The sequence below is a fragment of the Vigna unguiculata genome, chromosome 3 (genome assembly GCF_004118075.2).
Source record: "Vigna unguiculata cultivar IT97K-499-35 chromosome 3, ASM411807v1, whole genome shotgun sequence".
In the NCBI taxonomy this organism is placed as follows: Eukaryota; Viridiplantae; Streptophyta; class Magnoliopsida; order Fabales; family Fabaceae; genus Vigna; species Vigna unguiculata.
The window spans coordinates 1,981,602-2,006,893 of NC_040281.1; the positions used below are offsets into that span (position 1 = coordinate 1,981,602).

The window sequence follows — 25,292 nt, forward strand, 5'->3', positions numbered from 1 at the left end:
TGGATAAGAATCTGCCAACTTCTGATAAATGTGAGAACCATTATACCATATCAATAAAATTTAAAACCAGTGTAATGTATACAGGTACCCCACTAAAAAAGTACAATCATAGAGAATAATAGTCATAATTCTTAAGCACCAAAACACTTTCTTCGCAACACGCACATGCCCTGACTTTTGATACCCAACAATATTATTACACGGCAATCAAAGCATTCCAGTAGAGGTCGAAGCAAAAACTTGTACAGAAGCCAATGAAATATGCACTATAACAAGTCACAAAGAGGGGATTAGAGACCCTGATCAATGAGATAATCACCAAGCCTTTCAACTATCATGTTGCATTGACCCGGAGTCATGGGCTCATCATAAATGCCAATGACCAAGGCCAAATTGGTCTTCTTGACGGTAACACCACCAGGACCCTGGTTTGATGGAGATAGATAATTAAAGTCTCATATTACAACTATAATGGCTAAACTATGCTAGAAGAATATATCTGGACTAACATGTGCAAGAAATACAACTGATGTATATTCATTAAATTTCATTGAATTTAAGGCAACGATTGCATAAGACAACACTGGTACACAGCATTTACTTGTTCAGAGGATGCAAACAATAACCCCACTGCTTAAAGGTATCTATGTACATCTGCATTTGCTTGAAAACTATAACTTAAATGATGAGCATTTCACATCCACATGAATGGATTGCAAAAATGTGTATTGCTTTAAAAGAGATGTTAGATATTGTGCAAATAAAATCAAATAGCAGATATTGTGCGTATAAAATCAGATGCAAGATGCAGTTGCATAACTAAATTACTGCAGTACACCATAAGCACAACCCAAATAAAAGACTGAAATTTTAACTAGATCATAGTTTTGACAACAATATATGATTGGAATTCACTCCACAATCTATTGCTTGATTCTAACTCTAACAATGTACACAAAAATGCATCACTGTCATAACACAAAAATGCATCACTGTCATCACATAGTCGAGATCATCATCACACTAGATATCAACCTATGCACCAGGTTCACAAAAGATCATAAAGAGTTACCTTCTTGCCTCGAATGACAGCACCAGGTTCACCTTGGATGACCATATATTTAGTGCCACCAATATACAATCCAGTGGGAGCAAGTGTTCCAGGCTCATTAAAGTCATTCATGATCCCAGTTATTTCCTCAGGTTTAAACTAAATAAACAAAAAACATAATATTAAATCTCCAATAACAACAGATCAACAGAAACAAAAGCAGATCCGTTAACACCATTGTTCATAAGAGCATCAGACACAAATAATCAGATAATCAATCAATCAAGCACGCATCAAACTAACGACATCAAATTAAAGCATAGTTGTTGTATCAAACGGTTCAAAACTACTAAGGTGCAGTTCATTTCAATTCGGATTGGTTTCCGATGCAGATCAGGTTTAGCAAATTGACAAACATGCCGTGAAATTTGAAGTGTATTGCAAAACGATCCTTCTGGAATCTTGACTTGATTTATAATTGAAGGCGGTGAGTAGAGATCGGAGAATCTAGAGACTTGAGTAAAGAATTGAGAATAAACAGCGAAAGGAGGCGATTGAATAAGTGAAGATGGAAACAAAAACCTGAGGGAAGCTGGAGCTCTGAGCCCAAACGCTGCCGTCATGGCCGATGATAGCGGCGTGAGTAAGGTGGTTTCCCTCAATTTCGCAGAGGAGGTGGTCGTCCACGTAAACTTGCCACGACATGGTTCAGATTGTTTTGGGGATTTTCGAGAGTGTTCGGTGATCGGATTTGAAGAACTCTCTGTAACTCTGTATATCTATCTTTATCTCTCTCTCAGCTGCTGCGTTGATATCACGGAACTATATATAGCGATGAAGTTACGTTTACACCCTTTTCATTACCCTATTTTCACTCTCTCAGGTCTTGCAGAAAATATAGGAATTGTAAACCCTCTAAGTCTCTATAAAAATAAAAATTAATTGAATATTATCCAGTTATGTGTGGTTTTCTTACCCTAGATATACTTAATTTATTTTAATGTTGAATCATAAAACACACTTTATCTAGCCATTCAAAAGGAAGACAGACTATGATTAAAATAACATAATGAACTATTCATACCATCTCATCTTCTTGAATATACAAATAATTACAATAGGTTAGATTAAAAAATTATATTTAATGTGACGAATTTTTAGAAATATGTTATGTTTATGATCAGTTAAAATTTTTAACAAGTTATTCAAGACTTCATGTATAAAAAGAGTACGAAGAGATAGAAAGTACAAATATTAAAATTTATAAAAGAAAATTATTTTTTAATCAAAGTCAAGTAATTATTAATGTAATTAGGGATATGTATCACTTGTAAACGTTGTCCTCCACCTTCTTTAGACAGAGAGTTAGCTGTACTAATTTATATCCATTAGTATGTTATTGGTTCAAGTTTTATATATACATAGTATCATCATTAAGATTGATCAAAATTTTATGATATTGTCATTAATAAAGGTTCAATTACATTTTTAAAATAAATTTTTCTTTGTTGTTTGGGTTGCAAGAATAAAAAAAATAAAATAAAAAAATGATTTAAGTATATTTTTAAAACCTTTTAGGCATGTTTGCAAATATCGATAGACAATATTCGAACCATAATTTTATATATTAAGTATTTAATTCATGACAATTCTCTTTAATGGAGTATAACAAACAAAATTTAATTACTTAATAAACTAATAATGTTTTGATTGTGCATGTTCATACCTTCTAAGTCGGTGTGAAAAGAAAATGCCATATAAAGAGATATTAAGAAAAAAAATAGTTTTATAATTAGGTTCAGTTAAAAATCAATTATCAACTTATTTAGTTTTATTAAGCAAAAATAATGTTACGAAATACAATACAAATATTCTTTGTACTCGTAATCATTTCTTACTGAACTATTAAGTATTGTTTACAGTTGTATTTCACTTTTGTCAACTCTTTGAGTACTCTTTTAACAATTTTTTATTTAATTTGAGTACTTTTTTAGCTTCTAACCACTCTGCATGGCCATATTCAAGTAATCTTTCTACAAGTCCTTTTTTACCTAACTTGGGTATTCTTTTTTGTTCTCAGCCACTCTTCATGATCATTCAAGAATTACTTCTATAAATTACTTTGGGCTTAAACAAGTGTTCATTCACAAGTCACTCATGACTTACACAAATATTCTTTGAACAATAACTACTTATAAATAATAATCAAGCATTTTTTTCTTATCAAAAAATTCAATCTTTAAGATGTTTGTAGTTAAGTGATCAATGATCACATGATTACTCACCAGAGGATAGTTTGTTGATGTACATCAAATTGATGTTCTCTCTTCTAGCTTGTTGGATATTAGCTCAAAAAAATTGAATAGCATTTTTGCACTATACAAGGTGGTCTATCTTATTGTTATTCTTCTCAAAATTGTTTTATATAGATTTTAAAGAAAGTAACTCTTACAAAATTTGTTTTTGGTTATTGAGTCACTTAAGCTCTTTTGAATGTCTTGTCTTTTAATAAACTTGTTCATGATGGATGTAATTAATGCACTCCATGTGACAATAAGTGTTATTTTCTTCTTCACTCATCATTCTAATCTTCTTCTTGTGTAATATGCATATGTTTTCATTTTGTATGATTAACTCACTTTTATATACTTAATGTATGAGCACATTTATGTCATGATAAACATAAAGGAAGATCGCATTGTGTTGTATCAAACAAAACGCTTTTATCTTTTATGATTTGTTATTGATTTAAAATATTATCTTTTAAACCAAGCATGATTATGATTTGTTATCAACACTACATCGAAAATAAAAATATGTTGAACTTATTCTCTAACAATATCCATACATTCACAACACTAATTACTCTAAAAGTTGATTATTAAAAATATTTCATATCATAACAAGTGTTAACCATTTTTCATATATTGAAAACTATGAAGTTGTGACAATTTTCTATATTATAAATGGGGCAAACCAATAAAACTATCAATAAAGAGTATCCCAATTATAAACACCAAAATAAACTTTTAATTGTTCGGCATTTTGCAACCATATTTATACTAATCTTAACAAAGATGATGTGTCATTCATGCACATCAAATAATGTGAAAGTGTTCAATTATATTATACTTATAAGACTTGTGCATGATAAAGACTCTAATATAAGATTTGTGCATAACAAAAGGTCTAGCAATTTGAGTTGGTTTGTATCGAAGATCAAGTTAAATTGGCTTGAAAGTCGAAGTTTGGTCTGAGTCAACTCAGGCTAAAGGTCAATCCAAGTAGTCTAGTGTCAAGGGTCAAGTTGAGACAGCTGAGCCAACTTGAACCGAGAGGAAGCTTGTACTAAGTCAGGCTGGACAAAAAGGCGAGCTGAGTCAGGCTAGGTCAAAGGTCATGCCAAGACGCTCCAATTGAAGGTTGAGTTGAGTCAGCATCATCAAAGGTCATGTCAAGTCGTCCCTGACCAAAAAACATGTCAAGTTGTCCTTGACCGAAGGTCATGCCAAGTTGGTTCCTACTGAAGGCCTAGTTGAGTTGGCTCTAACTAAATGTCGAGCTGAATGAATTGAACCCAAATTGACATAAGTGAGCTTGGGTCCAAGTCGATGTTGATGCGCTAGTGCAATCAATTTCCAGCAAGTATACTGGGTAGTTGTAGTACATCTTCATCAGCCTGAGTTTGAGGCATATTTACATCTTCATCAGCATCAAGCACTAACTGCTATTTTGTTGGAGTTATTCAGACTTTGACAAACTTGTCCTGATACATTTATTCCTTTATATTCACAAACTCTGGAGATGAACAGAGAGAGTAAGGTAGAGGATAGGAGGAAAATCTCTTGGCCTTTAGCATAATGTCAGTTAACATAATGTCAATTACCAGACTTGGCCAATCAATAGGAATATTATTGATAATCCCATACAGAATAAGGATATCAGTTTCTGTGTATTGGGCATGATTGCTTGCTCTTGCACATAAAATCCACACCGAATATAGTGAAGCAATCTTTCATTGATCTAACAATCACTTGGCATTATGTCACTGATGCATATAAATTATAGGGTGAGAAGGGTATAATATGCAAACTTATTGAGTGGAATAACTGTATTATGCGCTTACAACAATTAACACCTGGGATTTCTTAGACAAGAACCTGTAAGATAAAAAAGGTTGTACTAAGAGCATCTGAGATACGAATCATTCTGAAAACTTGAATATAAGGGAAGATCAAGAGCCCTTTCAGCAACTCTGCGATCTTCATGAATTTTAGCTACCAAGCTTTCAAGGGAGGGAAAACTGGCCTGTTGTGCACAATGCCCAATTTTAGTGAAACTTTATAAGTATTCAGGGGACAGTACAAGGATGACAAAGATAAATTGTAAGAAAAATACTCATTCAGCTAATACCTCGGGACGTATATGTAACCAACTATAACAAGCCGTAGTTCTTCCCCATAGAAATCCTCGTTAAAGTCATGAAGTAACCATGGTTCCTACAGTAAAAAGGCAGAAGATAATATGAAAATTCATTGGTAAATAGTTATAGTTAGGGGTGGATAATAACACTTACTATAGTCTTTTCTTTGTTGTTAAAATATGGATTCCAACCAATGCTCATCACCATTTTAAAAACACCTCTTGCTGACAATCCAGCCCAACCAAAATAAACTCCCGTTACCCGTAGGATGTTCTGAAAGGAGATCTGAATATCCCATTGTCGATAAATTTGCTGGAAGAAAATAGAGTTCATATTACTATCAATATAATGATACACCAAAGATGTTTAAGACAGTAAAATGGACCAAAAATTCTTTGAGAAATAAGTTGAAACAAAGTACAAACCTGTAGGGATCCCAAGTACCTTCGAGCCACGACCAAATCCCTTGACAATAGGACCACCAATATACCAAGGATCTAAGGGCAAAGTTCCCTCCACCACTGCAATAATTTAGAATACTATACTAGTTCAAAAAGAAACAATAACAAATGCAAAGAGGACTATCTTATAGTATTTGGGGTTTACAATCTTCAAAGGGAGGCAGACCCCACTTTTCAAGTTACAGATCAAGTAGGAAATTGATCACCTCATCTGCTGTAGTGTAGATATGCAACTGGTTTGGAATATATATATATATATATATATATATATATATATATATATATATATATATATATATATAACTGATTATATATGTAAAATAATTCAATGGACCATAACTAAGATTTTTATCAGGTCCAACACTGTTCTTGATTTAATGCCATGAAAAGTTCAATGAGATAATAACCAAGTCATAAGAGGGGATCAGAGACCCTGTTCAATGAGATAATCACCAAGCCTTTCAACAATCATGTTGCATTGACCCGGAGTCATGGGCTCATCGTAAATGCCAATGATCAAGGCCATATTGGTCTTCTTGACAGTAGCACCACCAGGGCCCTGGTGTAATGGGGATAGATAATTAAAGTCTGATATTACAACTATAATGGATAAACTATGCTTGAAGAATATATCTGCACTAACATGTGTGCAGGAAATGCAACTGATGTATGTTCATTAAATTTCATTGAATTCAAGGCATTGATTACATCAGACAACACTGGTACACAATATTTACTTGTTCAGAGGATGCAAACAATATCCACACTGCTTAAAGGTATCTATGTACATATGCATTTGCTTGAAAATTATAACTTCATTGATAAGCAATTCACACTCACATGATGTGAAACGCTTTAGAAAAGAGATATTAGATATTGTGCAAATAAAATCAGATATTAGATATTATGCGAATAAAATCAGATGCAAGATGCAGTTGCATAACTAAATTACTGCAGTAAACCATATGCAAGCACAACCCAAATAAAAGACTGAAATTTTAACTATATCATAGTTTTGACAACAATACATGATTGGAATTCACTCCACAATTTATTGCTTGATTTTAACTCTAACAATCTACACAGTAAAAAATACAAAAATGCATATCTTCACAGAAACTGCGACATTGTCATCACATAGCCCATATCATCTTGACACTAGATATGAACCTATGAAATCAAAATGAAGCAAAGATCATAACAAGTAGTTACCTTCTTGCCTTGAATGACAGAACCGGGTTCACCTTGGATGACCATATATTTAGTGCCACCAATATACAATCCAGTGGGAGCAAGGGTTCCAGGATCATTAAAGTCATTCATGATCCCCAGGTTTTAACTAAATAAACAAAAACCCACATAATATTAAATCACCAATAACAACAGACCAACAAAAACAAAAGCAGGTCCGTTAACACCATTGTTCATAAGAGCATCAGACACATATAATCAGATATAATCAATCAATCAAGCACGCATAAAACTGACAACATCAGATTAAAGCACAGTTGTTGTATTCAACAGCTTAACTAAAGAATAAGTGAAGATGGAAACAAAAACCTGAGGAAAGTTGGAGCTCTGAGCCCAAACTATGCCGTCGTGGCCGATGATAGCAGCGTGAGTGAGGTGGTTGCCTTCGATTTCGCAGAGGAGGTGGTCGTCCACGTAAGCTTGCCACGACATGGTTCAGATTGTTTTGGGGATTTTCTGGCTGAGAGTGGTTGGTGATTCGATTTGAATTTCATTACCCTATTGTCTCCATAAAAAACTTTGTAAGCATCAAATTCAAGTAATTATTAATTTAATTAGGGATATATATTACTAGTAAATCGGCCTTCTTTAGAGGAAGAGTTAGCTATGCTAATTTATATCCTTTTGTATGTTATTGGTTAAGTTTTATATATACATAGTATTAATCATCCTTAAGATTAATCAAAATTTTATGTTGTTATCATCACTAAAGGTTTAATTACATTTTTGAAACAAATTTAGCTTCTTTTTGGGTTTGTGCAAATAAAATAAAAATATAAAAGAGATTATTTAATTATAATTTTAAAATCTTTTAGACATTTTTATAAATATAGTCAAATAGATCATGTTCGGACCATAATTTTATATATTAAGCAATTAATTTATTACAATTGTATATGATGGATTACAACAAAAAATTTATGACTTAACAAATTAAAGATGTGTTAATTATGTGTTATTAATATGGCTTTCCTTCTAAGTTAGTGTGAACAAAAATAATATGCAATATAAAAAGATGTAGGAGAGAAAATACATATTTTACTTTTATAGTTACATCTAGTTCTAAATTTTATTAAGCAAAGTAATGTTGTGAAGTATTTTTTTGGACTCTAGTTATTTCTAATCAAATTATGAAGTATTCTTTAAACTTGTATTCATTATTGGTAAACCCTTTGAATGCTTTTTTAATAACTCTTGACTCAATTTGAATATTTTTTCATCTATTAACTATTCATGTCTAACCTTACTCAAGTCATTTTTTACTCAATCTGTGTATTCTTTTTCCTCTCAGTCATTCTTGACCATTCAAGTATTCATTCTACAAATTACTTATAGTTCAAACAAGTATTTTTTTCACAAGTCACCCATGACTTACACAAGTATTTTTTCAACAATAGTCACTTATAGATGATAACCGAATATTTTCTTACCAAACAAATAAGATAAGATATTTGTAGTTAAGTGATCATTGATCACTAGTCACTACAGAGGTTGATAGTTTGTTGACAATGTTTTCTCTTCTAACTTGTTGGACTAAACATGAACAATGTTTCTTCTAAAGCCTTTTATTTGTAAAAAAAAAAATAATAGGATTTTTGCATTGTACAAGGTGGTTTATCTCATTCTTTTTATTTTTCTTAAATTGCTTTATATAGACTTTAAAGATAGGAATTCTTATAAAGAATTTTTTTTGTTATTGAACAACTAAAACTCTTTGAATGTCTTCTTGTAGTTTAAAAAACTTGTTGATGATGGATGTATTTCATGCACTCTAAGTAGAAATAAGTGTTTCTTTTTTCTTTACTCTACATCTTAATAAGTGGATATCTTAATAATTGAATGTACTTTTTTTTTTTCTTGTGTAATATACATTTACTTGTCTTATCTATATTGAAGTGTCTTATGATATATTTTTCGTATTACATTTATTTCCTAACTTTATTCTTTAAGTTAAATTAATTATTTTATCAATTTTGTCCAACAAATTACTATTTCTTTAAATTTAACTAACTATTGTTTTTGATTTATCATATTTTTAAACCCAACTATTTTTTAACTAAAAAAATACATATAAAATAAGTAAATTTATTTATAATAAATTAATCAAAAATATTTTTATTTAATTTTTTATGTATAGTAATAATTGTAATGATACTTTTTTTTATTATATTAGTGAAAACACATTACATATGTTCACCTTTCTATGTAATTAATTAATTTAATTTTAAAAGATAACTAAGTTGAAATAAATTATGATTTAAAATGATAAAATGGTGAAATAAATATTTTAATTTAAAAATAATTAAATTTAAATTAACAGTGATTTAGAGGATAAAAATATAGTTATTTTAATTTAAAAAAACGGTTACCAAAATTAAAATTAAAATATATATATATATATATATATATATATATATAAAAGAAAATTCCTTTTATACATAATTATAGATAATTGATTCTATATTATTATACAAAGAAAAATAATCTCTTTTAGTTGGTGTTCACATCATTTTTCATTTTCACTTTTTAAAAGTGAAGATATAAGAAATGTTTTTTCACTTGTAAGAAAGTTAAAACATGTAAAATTTGGTTTTCACCTACGGGCTTGGATCGATAGAGAGGGAAATCTCCGAAGTGTTTCAACTTACTAAAGCTTGACTTAAACAACTTGATAGATTTTCAAATACATTTTTTATCTAATTTATTTCTAAAAAAAAACAATGGGACCAGTCCCAACTACTTTCAATCTCAGCACCATAAACCAGGCTATTGCAGTTACCAAAGGTTGAACATGTCCACCTGGTCATCATGATTATTATCAGCGATTCGCAAATAGGAGTACGAAAGTATAAATATTAAAGGCTTTTTTGCCAGAAAGACAAGAATTCGCAACATTTTGATAAATATGCCAACCATTATACCATAGCATTAAAATTTTAAAAGCACTGTAATGTATACAGGTACCCACTAAAAAAAGTACAACCATATAGTCATCATTTCTCAAGCATCAAACACTTTCTTCACTACACGCAGATCCCGTGACTTTTGACACCCACGAGATTATTAAACTGCAATCAAAGCATTCCAGTCGAGGTCGATGCAAAAAACTTGTGCAGAAGCCAATGAAATATGCACCATAACAAGTCATAAAGAGGGGATCAAAGACCCTGTTCAATGAGGTAATCACCAAGCCTTTCAACTATCATGTTGCATTGACCTGGAGTCATGGGCTCATCATAAATGCCAATGACCAAGGCCAAACCGGTCTTCTTGACAGTAGCACCACCGGGACCCTGGTAATGGGGACAGATAATTAGAGTCTGATATTACATTGAATTAAACTAAACTAAATTACATTGAATTAAAGGCAACCATTACACTAGACAACACTGGAACACGCATTTGTTTGTAGATTATAACTTGATTGATAAGCAATTCACAATCACATGGATAAATAGCAGATATTAGACACTAGATATTGTGCTTATAAATCAGATACTAAAAGATTAGATGGATGATGCAACTGCATAAATAAATTACTGCAGTACACCATATGCAAGCTCAACCCATGCTGATCTCACCCTCAACATCAACCCAAATAAAAGAATGTAAAATTTAGACTAGATCATAGTTTTGACAATAATACAATAATACCTATGGAAATTCAATCCACAATCTATTGCTTGATTTTAACTCTAACAATCTACACAATCAAAACATACAAAAATACATATATTCACAGAAACTGCATCATTGTCATCACATAGTCCAGATCATCACCATCATCCTAGATATGAACCTGTGCAATCAAAATGAAACAGAGATAATAAAGAGTGGTTACCTTCTTGCCTCTAATGACAGAGCCGGGTTCACCTTGGATGACCATATATTTAGTTCCACCGATGTACAATCCAGTAGGAGCAAGTGTTCCGGGCTCATTAAAGTCATTCATGATCCCCGTGATTTCCTCGGGCTTGTACTAAATGAGTAAACATCCATACATCATCATCATTACTATTATTATTATACCACAAACAAAAACAGATCAACTAAAACAGATACAGATCTCTAGCAATTAGATTCAACCACCATCTGATTTGTCTCGTGAATCAACAAATCTCTCACACATCAAACTCAACTAAAAAAAACCATTATTTTAGAATTAAGATATAGTTGTTGCTGAAAAGTACATACTCAGAATTAACACGTCATTAATCAGTTAACTTTACAGAATCATGCAGTGAACTGTGTTGCATGTTAATCATCATTCCATTAGCAGGAGGAGTGATAATAGATCTGCTAATCTAAGCTTAACAATATTAAGAATTGAGTAAAGAGTGAACAAAAATGGAAACAAACAAAACCTGAGGGAAGCTGCCGCTCTTAGCCCAAACGCTACCGTCATGACCGATGATGGCGGCGTGAGTGAGGCGGTTACCTTCGATCTCACAGAGAAGGTGGTCATCAACATAAGTTTGCCACGACATGCTTCTGATTTTCTCTCCAAACTTAGAATTTTCTCTAGAGTGTTTAAGTGCTCAGAGAATGGGTTGGGATTTTCTTTTCTTGGCTGCGTTGATTCCACGGAACTATATGCATATATAAATGGGTGCAACCACCTTGAAATTACGCAGATGCCCTTTTCATTACCCTATTTTCGCTGTTTCGGGCTGGCAGATAAGAAAAAAAAAATCTTATTTTATTATTGGCAGCACTTTATTAGAAATGAGCAATTATAATTATAATTATTACTAAATAAAACATTAATGGTTAAAATTATTATTATCATAGAATTCAAACTTAAAAACGCATTCTAAAGAATAGGTAAATCTTTTATTATTAATTGAGTTTAACAAAACTGTCTGTAAAAACTTTTAAGGCAATTAATTAATATTTTGCTGAAAATAATAAATAGCAAATAGTAAATTTATTACAAAACAGTGGTTACTGATTTGTTTTTCAAGTTACCCGTGAGTATACAATTTATTTTTAATATTTTAAGATTAATAAATATGATATTAGACGTTAAAAAAGAAAAAGAAAAACTTGGAATTGAGAGTTCACCATCACTTCTAACTTTTTCTTTTTCAGTCAGCTTTCTTTTTCAAGTAGCGACGTTCTAATTATACTATTTTTATAATTTATCAGCATGATTCATTCTGCAGTGGTGATAAACACTAATAAAAAATATATTCATATGTTAAGATTTTGAATTTTATGAGTTTAAGATTAAATCCTATGATACAGATATAAATTCATTATATTAATTAATGTGCAATAATTATTCTAATTAATTTATATAAATTATTAATTAATTCTTTTCGATTTTTATTGAGACAATAAAAACTGTTGATTGTTATTAATGGAGTGAAAGAATGTGCATTTTATTGTACATATTAACAATGATTTTTTATATTTATGCATAGTTGAATAGTAAAATTGTTTATTACAAAATTACTTAACTATGGGGATAGAGAAATTGAATAACAAACTTTAATATCATATTTTGTATGAGAAAATCTTATTCAGTTTAAGTTATTGCTTTGTTTTTGTAAATTTAAAAATTATTATGTTTTACCTACCTGTATTGCTTCTTAATATTTATTTTTATTTTCCATTTTCCAAATGAACGTGATGGTTTGTGAAATAATTTAGCTACACTAACAACTAAGTCAAATAGATACTGTAAATAGAACAAAATATATAAAAAATATTTAAATAATGATTGATATTTAAATTGAATAATTGTTATAAAAATATTATTAATATTGTTAATTTATATATATATATATATATATATATATATATATATGCTTATGTTATGATTTAAAATTGTCACATTAAAAATGGAGATAAAAATGGAGAAGATGAGTACGTTATTGTGAGTACAAATTTATTTTGTTGTAATTAGTTGAAAATATAATTAAATGTTTCAATTGAAAAATATAAATACAAAAATATATTGCACCCACTTAATTGGGTTAAAGTAATCTTTTATTTGTTTATTTATTTATTTTTACCTATTTTATTTCTTGGAATTTTATTTGATTCTTAATTTTTCTTCACACACTTTTATTTTGTTTATATCAATGCAATTGAATCTCACAATTAACTAATCGAAAATAATATAAAACATTACTTAAGTAATTACAATTTTTTCTTCTTTTTTATATTAATTAGATTTTCTTTCTTTTATATATACATTTTCTCACCTACAATTAAAATACAGTAATAAATTAAAAGTGCTTGTAAGAAACTAAATTTTTAGTTAGAACTATGATAAAAAGTCGGTTGCTCATTTTTTTTATTCTAATGAGAGTAATTAGTTCTAGAGAGAACTAAGATGGAATAACAATTTTTGCTAAGTTCTCTTAGTCTTGTTAAAATTCATGATCTCACGGGTACAAACTAGGGGTGGGCAAAAAATTTAATTTTCTTGATCCAATCCACTTTTGCTTCGATCCACTCTATTTATAATCCATTTTATTAAAAATCTAATCCATTTAAAATCCATTTAATGGATATAGATTCCAATCTAATTTACATTTTATATATCTTATGGATTGAATATCCATTTTATAAATCAAGATTTTTAAATATGGATAATCCAAAAAATTCAATCCAAATTTTCAATTTAAATTTTTAGTTGGGTTAGACTAAAGGTTGAGATGAACTATGCTGAATTCAGAATTGGATGGGTCTTGTTCGACGACCTATACGGATCGGACAGGCTCGACAACCATAAGAGGTTGGACGGGCCTAAAGATATGAATGAGATAGGCGGGCCCGACAAACCGAACGAGTTGATCAGGCCCAATGACCTGATGAGCCAGGTGGGCCCGAAGATCCAAACGGGCCAAACGGACCCGAAGACTCGAACAAGCTAGGTAGGTTCGAAGACCCGAACGGGCCAAGTGGGCTCGATGACCCGAATGGGTCAAGCAGGCTCTAAGAACTGAACGGGTCAGGTAGGCCCGAAGATCCGAACGGGTCAGGCGAACCTGATGACCCAAACGAGTCAGGCGGGCTCGAAGAATCGAACGGGATAAGGTGGGCCCGAAGACTCGAACGAGTCAGGCAGACTCGAAAGGGTCACGCGGACCCGAAAACCCGAACGGACTAGGCAGAACCAATGACGAAAACAGGTCAGGCAGCCCAAAGACCCGAACGAGTCAGGCAGGCCCAAAAACCCGAACAGGCATGACAACCCGAACGGGCCCGAAGACCCGGATGGGCCGGACGACTTGGCGACCCGGACAGACCCGACGACCCGGACGGGCCTGACGACCCGGACGGGCCTGGCGACCTGGATGGGCCTGACGACCATACGGGCCCGACGACCTACGAGGGCCTTACGACCCGGATGGGCACGACGACACGAACGGGCTGGACGACCCGAATGGGCTGGACGATCCGGATAGACCTGACGACTTGGACGACCCTGACGGGCCTGGCGACCCGGACGAGCCTGACGACCTACACGAGCTTTACGACCCAGATGGGCTCGACGTCCCGAACGGGCCCTACGACCCGGATGGGCCCGACGACTCAGACGGGCCTGATGACCTTGACGTACCTGACGACCCAGACGGGCCCCACGATTTGAACGTACCCGACTACCCGATTGGGCCCGACTATTTGGACCGGTCCGTCCGGGTCGTTGGGCCCATTCGGATTGTCCAGCCCGTTCCCGTCGTCGAGCTTGTTCGTGTTTTCGGGTCCGTTCGGGTTGTCCGGCTCGTTTAGGTTGTCGAGCTCGTTCGGGTCATTGGGCCTGTTAGGGTCGTTCGGATCGTCGGGCCCGTCTGGGTCGTTCGGATCGTCGGGCCCGTCTGGGTCGTCCGGGTCGTCGGGTCCGTCCGGGTCGTCGATCCCATCCGAGTCATTCGGGCCTTAATGACACAAGTTTTAAGAAATTCAATTTAAATTTCTTTTATTAAAAATGGATTCTGGATTTTAAACTTGATCTAAATATTTGGATTGGATTTAAATCTTGATCCAAATATTTGGATCTGAATTTTAAAAAAATCCAAACTACTTTTACTAAAAAAATGGATTTGAGTCAAAAATCTAATCCAATTATTTGGATCTAAAATAGATGTGGATTGGATCATTAAATATCCAATCCATGTCCACCCCTAGCACAAACATATTTGACACTTTTTAACGCTAACACATCACATTATATTTCTTCATTTATGTTTCATGTGTTGGACATTGATGCTCTAATACTCAAATCACCTATTACAAAGATGATTTGAAATATATGCAAAAGAAGTTATAATTTTCTTTCTGATATGTTGCACAAAGTTTATTCTATCACCAACTTAATTAACCACGAGAGAAGAAAGGATAGAAAGATACAATGAAAATTTAGAAGAGACATGAGAGAAGAGGAAGAAAAGGGAATCATAACTTAAAAATTCAAACAACAAACAATTGTTCAATTCTCATATGGTTATTGTTGGCAACAACTCCCGGATTTAGGGTTGATATGTAGTAGATACAACTCAAAATATAAAAAAGAAATAATAAAGTATAGTATCCGAGAAATAAAAAATGTTCCAAAACATGATGTGTATATCTAGAGACCTTGATCAACTAGGTAATCTCCCAGCCTCTCCACAACCATGTTGCATTGTCCTGGAGTCACAGGTTCCTCATAAAGACCAAAAACTAAAGCTTGACCAGTTTTTTTTATGGTGATTCCTCCAGATCCCTACCACAATACACCAAATATGTTACTGCCTTCAAAACATATTAAATTTTAGGAAGTGATAAATTTTATATTTAATCAACTCTACCGAATCGACTTAATCAACTTATTATAATGTATTATTTATGTTCACTTATATATTATAAAATATTTTTTTTTTCGAATCGAAAATGTAACTAACATGTATGTAAATGATGTGAATACCTTCTTGCCACGGATGACAGCTCCCGGCTCTCCTTGGATGACCATGTATTTGGTTCCAGCAAGGTGCAAACCTGTAGGAGCAAGATGACCTGGTTCGTCGAAATCTTTCATGATATCAGACACCTCACTGCCTTTAATCTACAGAGGAAGTAACAAAATAAGGAGGTTGTGAGAAGAGAATTTATAGATGGTAATAGAAGATTGATTACCTGAGGAAAAGAAGTGCTTTGAGCCCAAACAGAGCCATCGTGACCGATGATGGCAGCGGCGGTGAGATGGTGGCCTGTGCCATCAATATCACACATCAAATGTTCATCGACGTAAGTCTGCCAAGACATTTTGTTTCTTTGTCTCTTGTTGTTGTGATGCTGATGTGATTTTGTTTGTGTCTCTGTTTGTCAACTTCAAATTTTGTTTTAAATAAGGGTTGGATCGTCGATTCTTGGATGCAAGTTCATGCTCCTTCTACCGTCTCTTTGTCTCCGTCCAATTCTTGCCACAACTTCACTTTCTCCTTATTTTTAGGATCAAAGCTTTTTATTTTCCTATTCTTATTCTCATTCTTTTATGTCCACAAATATATTAGAGATACCTGATTCATCAACCAATTCACCCATCACAATTCACAATTATTATTATTATTCTTATTTTTTTTTCATGAATAATTACGGAATATAACAATAAAATGCTACATAGTTTATGTTCTGCTAGATAAACAAATATAAAGATATATGAAATTGTTGTACTTTGAAACTGAGTTCTAACATTTACTTGAGGACATTTTTTTTATTGTTTAATTATCTGTAATTTTTTATATATTAATATTATTATTTATACTAAAAAAATTAATAGAAGTTCGAATAAATAGTTAATTACGACTAACAAAAAGAAGAAATAGACTTATGAGATGTTTTGGAAGGTCGAAGTTGTAAATAACTAAGTGTAAAACGTGTTAATCATTTTCTTGAATACAAATGCAGATATTACAGAGTGCGTATGAGATGGTAAGCACGTTAATTAGCCGAATAGGTAAAATATTGCACTATTATTAATTGTTATTGAAAAAAATAAATAAACTAATAAGACGCACGATCAAAACTGTTATCACTGCCAAAGAAATTGTCTTTCTTCTTTTCCTCTTTGCTACTTTTAATCCATTATTTTCATTTTGATTTATTCAAGGGAAGAACATTCTGTTTACACATACTTTTTATTTTTTAAATAAAAATCATTTTTATTTTATTTTAGTTTGTCACAAATTTAAAACATGTAATATGGAAGGTTCATATGTTTAACTTTCTTATTAGGTTTTATTTTATTTTAAGCAACTCTTATTATGCGATATAAATTTAGAGTTTTTGTAAATTTCGTTCCAATGATAAGTTTTATAAAATCATATTTTTAGTTTTTTTATCATTCTCTAGTTTTTTTTTCATGACTTAAAATTTTAATTTGATTAAATATAATTACCAGCAACCCCTAAATAAAGTAGAATAAGTTATAAAAAATTACTAACAGATAGTTAAGTTGGCCCACTGTGTAATCTACCTCCACCTCAAGAGCTATTTAGAAAAAAGCTTGGCAACTCTGTTCAAATATTGGGTTCTCACCGAAAACATTCATGACTCGAGAATAATCCGTAGTCACTAAATGACAAACAAGTATCCGAAATCGACTTTAATCTGACAAAATTCGGCTCTGGTTGCAACTTTTTTTATTTAAGAAACATGAAAATACGATAAAATCTAAACAAATGCAAAGCGCAAGTTAGAGGGAGAAAACCCCCGTCAAAAGTATAGACGTCTTGAAAGTGAGCACAAAGTAAAGAATTCAGAATGAAAACTCGATGATTAATTGATAAACCTTCACTAAATCTTTCTTACAAGTAAAAGCTCCGCATAGAATACATTGAAAATTATGAGGATACCTCAAAAGAAAGTTTGCTTTTCAACGAACAGTCAAGGTTCATACTCTGCTCCCATTCTAATTCCCAACTGATGTTCAGCTCTATTTGTCAGTGGTGTCAATAAGCAATAAGAGAAGACGAAACAACTCACTCTATTACATCTATCCACCAAGTCGATAGGATCTTCCCCTGAAAGCAACTCCGGAGCCACTCTCTTGCTGAGGGTTACTAGCAGCAGCCTGCGAACGGCTAATCGGTTGCATTCCAATTCTCCACCTTCCAACCAATTTACGTCTGAAAAAATATAGTTAAGAACACAACAGAGCTACCCCCGATTATAAGGAGTTAGACGTCATTGACTAAACAATAAGACCATGGCTAGGTCCTGCCCCCTACAATGCAGCAAAAACAATATGAGGAACAACTACTAAGTTTCTAAATGTTTATCTTTGATCCATTCCTGTAATTTTGATGTGTTTAGATGGAAGAGTTTAGAAAGGAATGGTGGTTTTTAAAGGTGAGGGGGAGGATGTGCTTCCTATGTTGGGTTCAGCTTCACAAAACCAATGAATAAAGCTTCAAGACACTATAAAATAAAAAGAAATCAAATAAATAAAAACTTAAAAATGAATACAGCATATGCATAATAACACCCTAAGCAACAGGAAACTAGAAGGATACACCCACATTGGAGTCTTCAAAATGTTCTTTCCACCTGCTAGTGGATGCAACACCGTCAAAAAGTAGTATAGATGTCCTGCGATGATACCTAAGAGGTCAGGTATAAGAGGCGAGCCAAAAATGACATCTAAAGCAAGCATTGCCCATGGAAGATAGAAGGCCTGGAAAAACAAAAAGATGTGGATCCTATCAGACAATGAAAAGATGTATCTCCTAGAGCTTATACAGCAGAGGCATAAGAACAAAGCTAACTTACAGAAGAGTGAAACATACCTTAAGAGCAACAAGCCCATATATGTTGATTTGAGCATTCGGAAATTCTCTACTCCAAACATAAAGGAGCATAAAAACAAGTGGTACTCCCAAAAATGGAGACCACAAAAAAGGGATAGCAGACAAAACCTATAATTGAGGAAATAAAATTAAAAAGAAAAAAACTGATGTCAGGACTTAGAATATCAAAGTGAAAAATGAAACTAGAAAGAAAGAACCTAGAAGTGGGGAAATGGAATTGGTGCAATTTCAACAACAATCAGACATGTGATCTTTCAATCAGAATTTTGTATCAGCAAAATTAACTTCCCAGATATTTTCTGAAATTCCCAAATCCCTTTCTCCACTGAACCAAGTGGTTATGTACAGAACATTCAAGCCTTCATTGACACTTCCTATCCTACCTAACAGAATTTATATTCCTCAGTCTCCTACAGATTCTCTCCAACTAACAGTAATCTCATACGAAATTAGCAACTAATCTTCACTTACCATTGATCATTTCGGATAATCAATCAGAATAATCATTCATTTGATAAATGAACCACCGATCTGAATATTTATCCATCTAACTTTGCATTCACTAAAATCAAATCAAATATAATTTGATTACCAAATGTTTTGAGATGTGACATATGCTAATGCATAAATTCTTAAAGACTAATGGAGCATAGCTTTCACAGGCACAATGGCCAAATGGAACACAGATAAACAAATTAGATTGGATATATCAATTGCCCATCATCTTTACCCCCAAAAAATTAAAGTTTTGTTATCTCTTGTCCAGTTCATAATCCAGAACCACTAGAATAGATTCTACAAAATATATCTTCCAGCATTTTGAAGGATAAATGTCACATTAGCAATCATAAGATGAAAAAGATATCTGGAGGATAAACATACTAATAGCGCAAACGAACCAAATATCATCATCCACAAGAAATCAGAAGTCCGTCTGTCAAATGGTCCCTTCTCAAGTTGGACACCGTACCTTAATCTGTACATTATAAGAATATGAACCAATTCAGATGAAGTAAAATATACCTCAACACTTAATATAATCTGCTTGTTCGATATACAGAAACGTAGAAATTGATGTAACAAATTATTCTTCAATTACTTACATCATCAAGAGACGGATCCCAAAATTGATAGAAAATGGTCCAAGGAAAAATAAGTTTGTGAATAACCTCCAGACCTACATATCATGGCAAGTACAAAAGATTTATTAAATCGGTCAATGGGAAAAGAACAAACTAAGATTATTACAAAAGATTGTCAACAGCAAGTTAAGCTTAAGGAAAAATCACAGACTTCAACAATAAAACTCTAATTGACTGCTTAATGTAATTGGCGGCCTGTCAGTCGCCAAGAGATTAAACCATTGCTACTTAAAGAAGCAGTATAATGTAATGTAGTGCCCAGATTACATAGAAAATATGGCAAAAAGGAATTGGGGGGATGCCACAGATAACATAGAAATTTCCTATATCAGTCTAGAAGGAAGTGGAGAGCACTCCATTTAACCCATACAATCATTCGATACACATGGCACAATTATAAATAACAATGAATGGAATGTTGACCTCAAAAATACAAGTATGTCAGCACATGATATGATAAACAAACATTCACGAAAATATGGCATAATCTGGTTGGCAATTGGAAGGCAGTGTTTGGCTGCAAATCTGGTTATGTAACAAAAGTTAGGATTAAAACCAAGTATGTCTCCATGATATTCTTTCAATTTGGCAACTGACAAACACAAAAAGATACTGAATCTGTCTTATATATAAAAAAAATTAAAAAAATCTTCACATCAAAGACGCACAGAATGGGATATCGAAAGCGAAGCTTTAGAGAATGAGTGCAACACTTGGCAAGAGGATTAACAGCACATTCCTCTTTCTTTGATACTGATACCAATGATATTAAGGAATTCTCACCTGAAAACCGTAGAACACTTGTTCGTACAATAGTGCAATATGAATTGGCTTATATAATCCAAGATGGTAAGCGGCAGTAGCCAACACGCAAACAGTGCCATATGCCTTGGTTATTGGCGGAAGAGAGTGATAAAAACTGAAAGCATGAAACATTTGAAGTATTAAACAAAGTGATTGAAGCAATTATAAAAATTTCCAAGAAAATTTCTACACCTAATCCAAGAATATCAATGAAAGCAGAATTTGTAATAGCACGCTTAACTGAATATTTCTGATACTAATGAAGCTGGAAATTGCTCAGATTAGGTTTAGCGAAAGAGAAAAAATTAATCAAAAACCTCTTAATCGACTTAAAGTAACGAAATGGATTAAAGTTGGCAATGATTCGACAGTAGAAGTTTGATAGGTCAAACGAACAAGAATTAAAATATTCATCAACATTATCTTTATTTGAAAAACGATAAAAAAAAAAAAAAAAAACGAAGGATGAAGAGAATTACTCAGCGGGAGAAGACATTGCGTACTGAGGAAGAAAATAAGAACAGAACTCTGACTCCAGTTTGGAATTCAGATTTTTAGATCTTCCTTGTGATACCGTCTCCCTGAGACCCAGAAGCTTCCGTGCAACCTTTTCGCACGTGACCGTCGAAGCCTCACATGGCCCAAATTTTATGGGCCATTTGAAGGCTTACTCTTTCAATGTCTTTCCTTCACGAACCCCCCAAATTCATCCCTCAACCCCCGAATTTCTTCTTGCACCCCCAACTTTGAATTCAAATTGTTCTATTGGGCAATAAAAAGTCTTGATAAAAAATCGCTATAATTGCTTCACTTATGCTTTAAAAAGTGTTCTCATTGCTTTATTATGAGTGAAGGAAAATACACGTAATGTTTATTTTCGAGGATTAAAATTTATATTATTTTCGATTTTTACAAGAGTAGTGATGGTGTACCTAATGGTCTTGTTAGATGTTCTCATTGAGTCATGGATTACGAATTTTTAAAGAGATTTCGAATATATTTGCAAAGTTATTTTTCTTGACTTATAAATTAGTTCAAAATTTTAAATTTATTAAGAAAGGAATTCAAGTTAGTAATTTTTAACACATTTTCACAAATTAGTAATTTATGAAAATAAACTAGCTTGTTAGTTACTATTTTTTATCCTCGCTTGTTTATTTGAAATTCGTTTTTCTATAAAATTATTAAATATATTTTTTATGCCATTTTATTTTTATCAAGTATTTTATTATCTTTTTCAAACACTTTGAAGTGAATAACACAACTTACATATTTTTTAGCTTAGCATCTGCAGTTTACAAGTGATTGCCAAGACTTTTTTAGTAGCTTATTAGTTATTTTGAGAAAATTATAAACTAATTGGAAAAAATTAATCTTGATTCAAATACAAGGTTTTTTTTAATAACGTATAAGTTGTTTAGGTAGTTTAAAAAAATAAGTTAATTTATAAAATATTTTTTTTAATTTAATTAGATCCCATTTTAGTCGTTTAAATTTGATTTTTTTTATTCTATCCATCATTTATGCACGTTGATATCTATATATGGATCAAGTTTTAAAAAATAGTGTAAAAATAAGTATTGATATCCAAATTTAAAAGTTAAATGTAGCAATACTTTACAAAAGTATTTTGCAAATAAAAACCTTACAGTCAAATTTGTTATGCAATTAAAATTCAATCAAATAAAAGTTACTTTTCAATTCAATTTTATTAGCACAATGATACTATAAAGATATTATGACTACCATCTTTTTATTTTCATCATTTACTTTTTGATGTGACTTAATGTGGACCATTGATTATTTCAAAAGAAAAGATAGTGGTACATTAATCAATTATTCATAAGTCATGTTAGGAAATAAATGATGAGAGCCAAAAAAATGGGAGTTAAAGTATAATTTTCTCTTATAAAGCAGGGTTTAGAAAATAAGGTCGAATTTCACTTATATACTATAATGTGAAATTTTGATACATTTTATTACTTAGATGATCAAACATATCCAGATATTATATATTTATGAATGATCTAATAGTAGTTTAATAATAAATTTTACCATAAATCCAACTAGGAGAGTGATTTCACTGAAGAACCACATAATTAATAAGATATGAGTCTAACTCAAATTAATGATTGATATTACTCATAATACAAAACCTCAAAACAATGAGTTGATGGTTTTTTACTTTATAAACTATTCAACTTTCTCAAATATATAAAATGTGAGACCTATACTTAATTTAGACCTATACTTACAACCAGCTAATACATGAAAGCAATAATATTTTTAAATATAAAGAACAAATAAAAAAAAAACCTAACTGATTTCACTTTTAATATTTTTTTTCAAACGAAATGACATTAGCAATATTTTAAAAAATTCCATACATTAGTAAAATTGACTTGAAAAATTATTTTAATTTTAGTAGTATGTAATATTGTAGCTTTAAAGTGTTGTCGAATTAAATAAAATTAAAAAAAAAAGTATATAGATCAATCACATATAATACATACACTTAAAGCACTTCATTCCATTTCAATCCAAGCTTGCCTCTTTCTATTACTTAACAAAAAAAGAGATAGATAGAATAAGATGATAATTATATGGTACACCCATAAAGCAACAAAGTCGAAAAATGATGTAAGTTGTAACATTTTGAGCATATAGTATATGGTTGGCGTTTGTCCATGCAATGGATTCACACAATTAATTAATAGCATGATAGGAATTGGTGAAGAAAGTGTATGTGTGAGTGTGTGCAGGAAGAAGAAAGGATCATAGTTTTGGTGGCGTAGAAACGCAACAAACATTAATAAAGCAGAGAGAAAAGGAAAGAGAATAGCACATAGCACCAACACGCATGCCCCCATGCTTTTATCATTTATCTTACTCATGCTCACTCACTCTCCGCTGCCTTCAATTGGGATCAATGAAAAAGACGAACCCAAAAAAGTGCAAAACTCACCAATCAAAACAAAGGGATCAACTTCAATAACACACTCCTATGCAATTCATCTGCTTTTCTTCTCACACCACAATCATTTCAATATCAGTAGACTGGATTTTTCAATTCTTAGTTAATCAAATAAATTATATTTAAATTATATCAAATATAGATCGAATGTACTTTTGTTAATAAGATTAAATTCAATAAAATATATCTGATATATTTTTAATTTAGACTTATTCAATTAAACTTTAATTCGAAATTACTTGTTTCGATTTTCGATCTAGGATAATCTATTTCAATTTTCAGTTCAAATTGACTTTGATTGATCTAGAATCTAAAACAATTTTACTCAACTTATCTTAAACTATCTTAATTCAATTTAGACGTACCTTAATTTTAGATTTTTAAAATATAAACGATAACTAAATCTAATTCTGATTAAATTTAATTAAGTAGATTGAACTTAATTAAAATTCATATGTATAAATTCAGATTTGGAATAAATTTATTTAAATAAAATTATTATAGATTTAGATTATTATGGATTGAATTTTACAAATTTCCCCCTTCAATTTTGAATAATAATTTGGCAATCTTTTGATCAAAATATTATGGATGTTACAAAACCTTTTTTTTTTTTTCTATTTTGGAACTGGTTGAAAGTTTATCTCTATTTTTGTGTGTGGATAAATTGAATTGAAGTACTTGTCCACTGAAAAGACATGATTGATTGTTGTAATGAATGCATAGTATAGGATATACATTATAGTTAACATGCGTCACTTCAATCTATGTTCAACCAATGAAATTGGTAATACTCACTTGTTTGTTTCACTTCAACAATGTCCTATGTCATTTTTTATAATTACCGACTTATGTACTCTTAAAAACGGTTGATTTACTCTCTTTGTTATTCATTTTTAATTTATTATTTTAATATTTTTTAATTATTTATTTTAATTTTTTTAAATAATATGATGTGATGATTTAAAATTAATATGAATAATAAATTAAAAATGATCAAAAACAATAAATTAAAATATTATTATCCTAATTACAAGTATTAATGGGTATAGTGCGTAACTTAAGGTTACTTAAACCATTTAAGAAGTTAAGATATCTCTAATTCTTTTTTCTCACTCAATTTCTTGAAATTAAAAAAAATTCAAAGTAAGAACTTTTGTTTTGAAAACTATTTTTTTTAATAGTTGATAAACTTGCCAAATTGATTGAACTATAGGTTTGATATCATAATAGCATATGAAATATTTTGGATTATTTAACTAGATGAAACCATTTGTTTTTATTTAAATTTACTTGTTCATTTGAATATAGATACGTTGAATTTTGATATCAAATGTTATATTTTGAGAATTTAAATTAATTGGAAAAAAATAAGCATATTAATT

General features: G+C 31.6%; 4 protein-coding genes and 1 pseudogene across 4 annotated transcripts; all 5 read right to left on the reverse strand.

The window, feature by feature from the left end:
• On the reverse strand, positions 1–1,936 carry LOC114178642 (profilin-1). The gene is made up of 3 exons (XM_028064659.1): positions 1,634–1,936; positions 1,073–1,210; positions 1–425 (listed from the first exon to the last, which is right to left on the reverse strand). Exons 1-3 carry the CDS (start codon positions 1,754–1,756, stop codon positions 291–293), a joined length of 396 nt encoding a protein of 131 aa, XP_027920460.1. The 5' UTR covers positions 1,757–1,936; the 3' UTR covers positions 1–290.
• A 3,963-nt stretch (positions 1,937–5,899) lies between these two features.
• LOC114176024 lies at positions 5,900–7,730 on the reverse strand (annotated as a pseudogene).
• A 2,303-nt stretch (positions 7,731–10,033) lies between these two features.
• Positions 10,034–11,790, reverse strand: LOC114178861 (profilin-1-like). Its single transcript, XM_028064986.1, has 3 exons — positions 11,551–11,790; positions 11,028–11,165; positions 10,034–10,479 (listed from the first exon to the last, which is right to left on the reverse strand). Exons 1-3 carry the CDS (start codon positions 11,671–11,673, stop codon positions 10,345–10,347), a joined length of 396 nt encoding a protein of 131 aa, XP_027920787.1. The 5' UTR covers positions 11,674–11,790; the 3' UTR covers positions 10,034–10,344.
• Positions 11,791–15,585: 3,795 nt separating this feature from the next.
• On the reverse strand, positions 15,586–16,680 carry LOC114179455 (profilin-4). Its single transcript, XM_028065800.1, has 3 exons — positions 16,316–16,680; positions 16,107–16,244; positions 15,586–15,905 (listed from the first exon to the last, which is right to left on the reverse strand). Exons 1-3 carry the CDS (start codon positions 16,442–16,444, stop codon positions 15,771–15,773), a joined length of 402 nt encoding a protein of 133 aa, XP_027921601.1. The 5' UTR covers positions 16,445–16,680; the 3' UTR covers positions 15,586–15,770.
• Positions 16,681–17,932: 1,252 nt separating this feature from the next.
• Positions 17,933–21,558, reverse strand: LOC114175016 (derlin-1). Its single transcript, XM_028059769.1, has 7 exons — positions 21,413–21,558; positions 20,913–21,048; positions 20,091–20,164; positions 19,870–19,963; positions 18,967–19,095; positions 18,694–18,854; positions 17,933–18,306 (listed from the first exon to the last, which is right to left on the reverse strand). Exons 1-7 carry the CDS (start codon positions 21,427–21,429, stop codon positions 18,174–18,176), a joined length of 744 nt encoding a protein of 247 aa, XP_027915570.1. The 5' UTR covers positions 21,430–21,558; the 3' UTR covers positions 17,933–18,173.
• Between the last annotated feature and the right edge of the window lie 3,734 nt (positions 21,559–25,292).